The sequence below is a fragment of the Carcharodon carcharias genome, chromosome 28 (genome assembly GCF_017639515.1).
Source record: "Carcharodon carcharias isolate sCarCar2 chromosome 28, sCarCar2.pri, whole genome shotgun sequence".
Lineage (NCBI taxonomy): Eukaryota > Metazoa > Chordata > Chondrichthyes > Lamniformes > Lamnidae > Carcharodon > Carcharodon carcharias.
This window is the reverse complement of record NC_054494.1, coordinates 8,541,204-8,549,873: the sequence shown is the minus strand read 5'-3', so window position 1 is coordinate 8,549,873 and position 8,670 is coordinate 8,541,204. Positions and strand designations below refer to the sequence as shown.

The 8,670-nt window shown below is 45.7% G+C and overlaps 1 protein-coding gene across 38 annotated transcripts in view; it reads right to left on the bottom strand.

Annotated features, from left to right (window-relative positions):
• Window positions 1-711: 711 nt before the first annotated feature.
• LOC121270936 (sorbin and SH3 domain-containing protein 1-like) overlaps window positions 712-8,670 on the bottom strand; it is a 221,347-nt gene continuing 213,388 nt past the window's right edge. For 32 of the 38 annotated variants that reach the window (XM_041176569.1, XM_041176575.1, XM_041176600.1 and 29 more), the window contains 5 exons: window positions 8,432-8,533; window positions 7,119-7,175; window positions 6,415-6,605; window positions 4,383-4,489; window positions 712-2,288 (listed from right to left, as the gene is read on the bottom strand). In XM_041176569.1, coding sequence (XP_041032503.1) covers window positions 2,221-2,288; window positions 4,383-4,489; window positions 6,415-6,605; window positions 7,119-7,175; window positions 8,432-8,533 — 525 coding nt within the window. In that variant the 3' untranslated portion in view covers window positions 712-2,220. The remainder of the gene's footprint in view (window positions 2,289-4,382; window positions 4,490-6,414; window positions 6,606-7,118; window positions 7,176-8,431; window positions 8,534-8,670) is intronic. The other 6 variants (XM_041176592.1, XM_041176594.1, XM_041176593.1 and 3 more) reach the window with 3 other exon arrangements.

Below are 8,670 nucleotides of genomic sequence, written 5' to 3'. Positions count from 1 at the left end.
CTCAGTGATGATGACCATGAAACCATTGTCGATTGTCATAAAAATCCATCTGGTTCACTTATGCCCTTTAGGGAAGGGAATCTGCCGTCCTTACATGGTCTGGCCTACATGTGACCCCAGACCCACAGCAATGTGGTTGACTCCGAACTGCCCTGTGAAATGTTCAGTTCAAGGGCAATTAGGGACAGGCAACCAATGCTGGCTTTGCCAGAGACACCCATACCCCATGAAAGAATTAAGAGAAAGAGAAGTAACATAGCAAAAAAAACAATTATGCAGTAAGCTGTTGTGATCTGGAATGGGTTGTCAGCAAGGGTGGTGGAAACAGTTTCAGTCATAACTTTCTATCGGCAGTTGGACAGATTCTTGAAGGGGAAATTATTAGAAATTGTGGGGAAAGAGCAGGGGCGTGTAATTACTGGATAGCTCTCCCAAAGCGATTCAAAATACATATAGTAGAAAAGGAGAGGTTACAGGTGATGATCAAAGGACATGCGCTGCACAGGCAGTAAACGGATACCAGTGGCTATAAACTCTTCTGCGTTTGAGTTCCACTCCGTTCTCCACATCATGAAAAGTTGGGACTGAGCAAACAGCTGCCCCAGCTTCTAATCTTGCACCTTTCCCCAAGGCCTCCTTCTGTGCTGTCATCATCATCATATGATATTATCAAAATGAAAACAGAAACACACATATTCCAAGGCACACGAGTGGCTTGAATTAAAGTTTATTAAATATCGCATTTTGCAACCACAGCAGTAAAGAGAGGCTCTTATCTTCATTATCAAATCATGAAGCAGAGCAATAAAGAAAATAGCTCAACAGATGTGCTGCATTGTTCGGATATAAAGACTTGCAGCTCACAGAAAAGTGGTAAATAAAACGCATGTAAGTGTTTTGCTTATGTAAAACCGGTATGCCGCAGCCTGTCCGTGATTTACTGGTGGTTTATGAAGAGAATCTTCTGCACGGTAAACAGAAAGTGATTTTACTGGTGAACTTCCGGTACATACAAGAGCAGTTTAATTCCCCAGCAGTGGTGATTTTCTTTTTTTTAAAAAACACACAATTTGCATGTGCTGTGTTTTGGTGCCAAGTATTTCCCTCAGATAACTATAGAGTTCTTTGTCTTTCAGATAAATTGTCAAAGTAAAGAGCAAGGAGTGTTTTTTTTTGTCCTGCTTTCAGTCCGCCACTTAAATTCCTTTTTGTTAAATTATTTTCTATACAGCATAAGTACACATTTATGTACAAAATCAAATGTACATATTTACACAAAGCTTTACCCCCAGCAATGGGTTGATTCCCTTTGGGGAGGGTGTGCTTTTTTTTAATATATATATATGTATGTGTATATATATATATATATATATATAATATATTGTTTGTGAGGCTGTAAAATATTAGAAGTGTTGCAGCTCTAATTAGACGTTATCAATTGTTAACAAACGTGTTAAAGTAACTTGTTCTAAAAAAGCGTCAGCACAATAAAATAGCTGCGATATGTTTGTTAAATTTGGGATGACATCCTCTCATCTGGGGAATGAGGTTTAGTCATTTTCTGTTAGTTTTTTTTTTAAATAAAGCAATTCAAAATACATATAGTAGAAAAGGAGAGGTTACAGGTGATGATCAAAGGACATGCGCTGCACAGGCAGTAAATGGATACCAGTGGCTATAAACTCTTCTGCGTTTGAGTTCCACTCCGTTCTCCACATCATGAAAAGTTGGGACTGAGCAAACAGCTGCCCCAGCTTCTAATCTTGCACCTTTCCCCATCAGAAACTCAGCCACCCAAGCCTCCTCCTTTCCTGTGTCTCAGCCAAACCGTAAATGATTAACTTGACCGATGCAGGGCTCCTAACCTGAGGGCACAGGGTTAAAAAAAGGGGAGTCTGGCTTTAACCTGTGATAGCTGGTCGGCATCCTGATTCCGATAGAACAAGCCCTTGTCCACCTGCAGCTCAGCCAATACGGTCGATGCATTCCCGTGTTCAGCAACCTCACACCCTAAACTCACGTACCCCTCACTCTTTCTCTCTTACTCATCGTGTTCCATATTTTTTTGTGAAAGTAAAGAAACCTCATAAGTGTAAGCAGAATGTTTATGCCAAGTTACAGACTCTGATTTACTGTTCTGTCCAATCAACAGCTTAAGGGTCCCCCACGATGTCTGGGTGCTGTTGTTTGTTTGGCTGACGTCCACTGCCATCCCCAGCTCTACAAATTCAGCGGCTTTACATAGTTGCCGGGAAAGGTACCAAACTGCTTAGATCTTCTGGATGTTCCTGTTTGAAAAAAATAAAACACAATCATCAGTTTGAACATGTTTGGCTTCGAATGTCAGCTTAGCTCAGTCAGTCTGAAGGTGGGAGCTCCCCACCAGGAACCTGGAACCATGGTCCAGGGAGTTGACCTTACTGCAATACTACAGAGTGCGCTGCCCTGGCACCTTTCAACTGAGACATTAAACCAAAGCCCCCAGCAGCCCTCTCCTTACGGAATTAAAACACCCCCCCATGGGTGGTGGTCAGGTAGTCAGAAAAATAGCTGTATTCGGCTTGTTAGACAGGTTCACCTTTCCTCAAAGAGTCACAGGATGGAATCCTCTGCTGCTGAGTATTTGTTAGGACCACTCCTAACCCAGACCCTGTTCCGACTGTCAGTTGAGATGCCACCCCTGGGTCTGCCGTGCAATGAAGGATGGTGGATGGGTCCCTGAGGCTGCAGGCCTGGCCGAAGGGTCTGCAGCTTTAGAAAGACAGGTGCTGCCAGCGTCGGAGGGGGAAATGCAAGGGAGCCTCGGGGTGGAGGCTGCCTCTGAAGGAGGTTACATATATAAGCAAAAAAAAAAAAAACACCCCTCTGACCACTGCTACAAGCGGAAAGCCCTCCACAGGATGCCCAGCAGCTGCAGGTATGGGCCCAATGATGGCAATGCCTCTGGTGGGGGGGCAGGGTTAAAAGAGGAGGGGGCCGCAGGGGCTCCCTAGGTGACTGCCAGCAAGCCACCTCCAGCAACCAGCCGGGCTTAACTGGGGCAGGAGGGGGCTGTCTGCTGGCTTTTGACCCCTCTGTCAGGGTAACTAGAACATCCTTATTTGTTCTATCTGGGCCCCTCACGATTTCCTACATCTCACCTAAATCTCCACTCACCCCCCTCCTCCCCACCCCCCCGATTCAAGGTTAAAATCTGAAACTTCTTTTTTAAATGACACCTTTGCTGCTGCACTCCAGGGTTTTGTATAACATAGGATCCCAATCACAGAGTCTTTACAGTGCAGGAGGAGCCCATTCGGGTCACTGAGTCTGCACTGGCTCTTTGACAGAGCATCCTACCTAGTCCCACTCCCTTGCCTTAACGCCATCTAGAATCACAGACACTTTATACCTCTCCTGTCATTTTCAGAAATGGGGGGTTGGTACAAGTCAGTGAGTGTAATTAAACCATGAGGGTAGATGTTTCGGCTAACACTAGGGCTTACCATTGATGCTTGGCATTATTTAAGGAGCAATGGAAAAATGCAGCTGATTCCAAGGGAGCCACGTGGATGAGGCTGATCCCAGATTCAATGCTTGGTCCGTGCTCTGTTCACACATCTCAGGCTGAGTGGCTGCAGGATAATACAATTGGCTAGAGTGCCCCAAGGGTTGGGGGAAGGTAGCATAGGGCAGCCCAGATTCACATTCTTAATTTCTACCCATCACCGACACAGTCTGGTCATTACCTGTCTCTGGTACCTTGCTATGCTGTGTTTCCCCAGAGTAAAACTTTGATTACACTTCAAAACTACCTGTTCAGCCGTGAAATGCTTTGGAATGTTCTGAGGATGCAAAAGGTGCTACATATATATAAACCTAGAGGGAAGGTGCTGGTGTAGTGGTAAAGTCACTGGACTAGTAATCCAGAGGCCCAGGCTAACGCTCTGGACATATCCCACCCTGACAGGAGCTGGAATTTAAATTCAATTAATCAATCTGCAATATAAAGCTAGTCTTAGTATGATGACCATGACAACTATCATCAATTGTCATAAAAACCCATCTGGTTCACTAATGTCCTTTAGGGCAGGAAATCTGCTGTCCTTAACTGGTCTGGCCTACATGTGACTCCAGACCCACAGCAAGGTGGTTGACTCTTAACTGCCCTGTGGAATGGCCGAACATGTCACTCAGTTCGAGGGCAATTAGGGAAGGGCAACAAATGCTGGCCTTGCCAGTGACACTCATACCCCATGAAAAGAAACAACAAAGGCAAGATCTTTCTTTCCTTACAATCTGCTACGATGGATTATCTCGGCCTGACAAAGCCGTGACATCATTGCAACGCCCCAATCCCTTCATCCTCCACACATTCTCTTGCAGTAAGATCCGATACTTACCGACAAACCAGCCATCATCACACTTTTCCATTACGTCCACAATATCTCCTTCTCTAAGCTGCAACTCGTCTTCGTTCTGTGGGGTGTAGCTGTACAAGGCTTGGAAGCTCGGAGAAACATTTCAAAAGAGAAACAACTGTAAAAATCCATAACTTGGTGCATTCAACAACTTTGAGCCAATGAGATGTTGGATTACGAGATAGAGTTAACAAACAAGCAGCCAGTGCCTTGCTCTGTCTCCATTTGCATATTCTGCCCCACCCAACTGATGTTGACATGGTCATCAAGAGGAAGGGGTTCCCTCTCCTGGGGTTTTTTTGGAACACACCATGAAAATGTTTCAATGCAAAGGCTATTCACCAATATTTTTCTTTTGATAGAGTCAAAGTGCACAGGAGGCCATTCTGCCCATCGAGTGGACACTGGCTCTCTGCAGAGTAATTCAGTCAGTCCCATTCCACCTTTGCATGTTCATTTCCCGCATGCCCATCCAATTTACTTTAGAATTCATTGATCATCGCTGCTTCCACCAACCTCATGAGCAGCAAGTTCACAGTCATTACCACTCACTGTGTCAAAAGCTTCTGCCTCACTTTCCCCTGCATCTCTTCCCAAAAACCGTATATCTCTGTCCCTTAGCTCTTTTCCCATCAGCGAATGTGAACAGCTTTTCTTCGTCTAACTTATCTACACCTGTATAACTTATCTACACACCTGGATAACTTATCTACACACCTGGATAACTTATCTACACACCTGGATAACTTATCTACACACCTGGATAACTTATCTACACACCTGGATGACTTATCTACACACCTGGATAACTTATCTACACACCTGGATAACTTATCTATACCTGCCATAATCTCATACACCAGGCAGGGGCCCGGAGGAGACACAGCAAGGGGGGGGCCAGAGGAGAGAGAATGGTGGGGGGGGGGGGGGTCGGAGGAAAGAGAATTGGGGGGGGGGGGCAGTTGGAGGAAAGGGAGCGAGGGGGGGTGCTGGTGGAGGGAGCGTGAGGGGGGGGCTGTAGGAGGGGGCAGAGGAGGGAGCGCGAGGAGGAGGCCCGAGGAGAGAGAGTAAGGGGGGGGGCTGGAGGAGGGAGAACGAGGGGAGGCTGGAGGAGGGAGAACGAGTGGGGGCTGGAGGAGGGAGAGAGTGAGGGGAGGGCTGGAGGAGGGAGAGCGAGGGGAGCCGGAGGAGAGAGCGAGGCGGGGGGCTGGAGGAGGGAGAGCGAGGGGGGGCGGGCCCCGAGGAGGGAGCCTCTCCTTATTGGCCACTTCTTTGACCAATTTCCTAATCACCACATCCTCATATCTTCCTCCTTTGGCTCAATGTCAATTTACTCAGCACTTCTGTGAAGCACCTTGTACTGTTCTCCTGTACAGAAGGCATTGTGGGGAGAGGGTGACCTTGTGTTAATATTACTGGGCTAATAACCCAGAGGACCAGGCTAACGCTCTGGGTTCAAATCCTGCTACAGCAGGAATTCAAATTCAATTAATAACAAGGTCTTGAATTGGAATTGAAATGGTTAAAATGTCATAAAAAAAACCATCTGCTTCACTAATCTCCCTGGGGAAGGAAATCTGCTGTCCTTACCTGGTCTGGCCTACATGTGACTCCAGACCCACAGCAACGTGGCTGACACATTGAGGTAACTGCCCTCCGAATGGCTGAGCAAACCACTCACTAGTCATGTCAGTGATGCCCATGTTGCATAAAAGAATATAGAGGGAAAAAAAGCAAGTTGCCAGTAGCTTTTAAACTATTAGAACAGAACCTAACCCTGCAACCACATACCTCACTTTCCATTGAGGTGATTCTGGACATGTTAAGGACATGGACTAACAAGTTCTCTTCTGCCCTCCAATGTTCAGAATTGCCCAACTCAGTTGCAGCACTGATAGGGAAATGAATCTGGAATCTTATGTACGATCACACTAGACCACTGGATGATCATTGGCTGCGGAGTGGCTTGACATGGGAAGGATTACAGATTGGACTCTGAATGGATGGTACTTACAGGGCAGTAGTAGCGTGGGTCCTGTCTTGGCTGGTCCCTCGCTGCTGTCCCCGAGGTTGCTGAGAAATGATGAAAGATTGTTTACTGTCATGGGGAGACACCTTGTGCCGAGAGTGAAGCGGGTGAGAAAGGTTACTGCAGTAATGAACAGACTTTTCTGCAATGTTCATGATCTCATTGCAGACCGTCTCCTGTCAGTGGCACCATCCAAGAGCATCAAGAGGGCAAGCGAACAGAAAGAAACAAGAGAGAGGGTGGGGAGCATTCCAAGTGCATCGTGGGGTTCCAGCAAGTTAACGGGAAATCCGAAATCCAGGAAATTGGAGTGGAGTGTAGAGTAGTCCAGAGGTAAGCATGGAAAAACAGGCAAGATATAGAAGAATCGCAGATTTAATTCAAGGATTAAAAAGTGTAGCACAAAGAAGCTGTAGTTAGTGTTCACTATTAATAATCATGCAGGTTATCAGTACATTATTTACTTTTAAGCACAGAATTCCATGCATTTGTTGGTACCCGTCTTACGCAGTAAATAAACCAACCAACTCGGAGTCATTACCTCACCACTAACATCTACTGTTTAAAGCACATCACAGTATTGCCCAACGTCTAATTACCAATATTAGTTTAACTCATTGGCTTCCGAGCTTTGATGTGCTATGACCCTATCCGGGCCTGTGATGATGCAGATATGGATCAATTCTTACCACATAGCTCTTTTCAGACTCTGTGAGTTCTGGTCCTCGCAATGAATGATGAGAAGGCTGTGGTCATCAGGCAAATAATAAGGGAGAAATTGCAGCATGTGTTATTGGCTTCACACAGGCTATACGAGAGGCAACTGCCATTGTTTAATAAAGTGACACGAGTCATCATAAGCGACTGACATGGGAGGTAGACATGGGGATAGCAGAGAGAGCAGGAAGGGTTACCAGCAACTACTGGTGCTCTATAACACAGCCAAAATCAAGATAAGGCAGGTTAAGCTACTAGATGGGATGAGGGTGAAGAGCATAGAAGGAAGAGGTGAGAGACATGTAGAGATGATAATTCCTTGCTGAAATATTTCAGATATTTAGAAACAAAACAATAACAATATACATTTTACAATCATTTTAGTTTAATCTCCCTCAGTTCATTTTTGTTATTTCAAATTTCATACACACCTCCCCAGCCCCACCAACAGGTATCAGTCCCTATTTGAAGTATCAAGTATACAAGCTAATCCCAAGCTCAGGAGAATGAAGTTCTTCACTTGGGCATTCATGGGCACACAAGCCGGCTTGTCCCATCATCCCAAAAGCTCCCTATTCTCCACTTGTTGGCCCGCTGTACTGCTAGAGTATCTAGGTTGCTGAACCCCTAGTGTACACTTCTGAAGATCAGGACTTCCCCTCTGTATCCTGGCCAATAGTTAGCACTAAAACCAAGTTAACTATTTTTACCTCATCATCAATTGTGGGATCTTGCTGTGCGCAAACCGGTTGCCATGTTTACTACATTACAAAAGTGACTACATCTCAAAACTACTTAATTGGCTGCAAAGCACTTGCTGAGATCATAACAGCAAGGTAATTTCTTAATGGGCATTGTGGGTGGACAGAGATAAAGGGCTTTGGGAGCAGGCAAAAAGGACCTGGGATCATCACAGATAATAGGTAATCCTATTCCACTACCATCAACCTACAGGCACCTTCCCAGAGAGGTCACTGAATAGTAATCGAGGTTCAAAACTTCACTAGACAAGGTAGCGAGGCTAACTGGAGTACTCCAAGATTCATAAACTCACTCCACATCTAGACATCATTCCCGCACCATATAGCTCAACTATCAGCCAAGGAATGATCGGCAGAGATTCCGAGGGGGCTGAAGGGTCCTCAGAGTAATCCTCCAGCCTCTCCCTCCCTCTCTGACCCATTAGATCATACTGAAGTCTCCTTGACCTCAGGACCTCTCCATTCTGAGGCTGCAGCACACACAGCAAAAGGCACCAATCAGACTGTACGATTCTGTGACTTACCACAAGAGAGGCAGAATTCAAGGTGTTAACTGGAGAATCAGAAAAGACAATCGGACTCCTGGCATATCTTCCTCCGACCCCACTATCATTTCTTGAATTAAGCTAATGTGTTTGAAAGGACACAAACGTCATCTTAGTATTTTTTGCGAGAGGGAGAGTGAAAGTGCGGGTGGGAAAGGGCATGAGTGAGAAAGAGAGAGAAGGCAAGAGTGACAGAGCATGAGCAGGGAAGCATGACA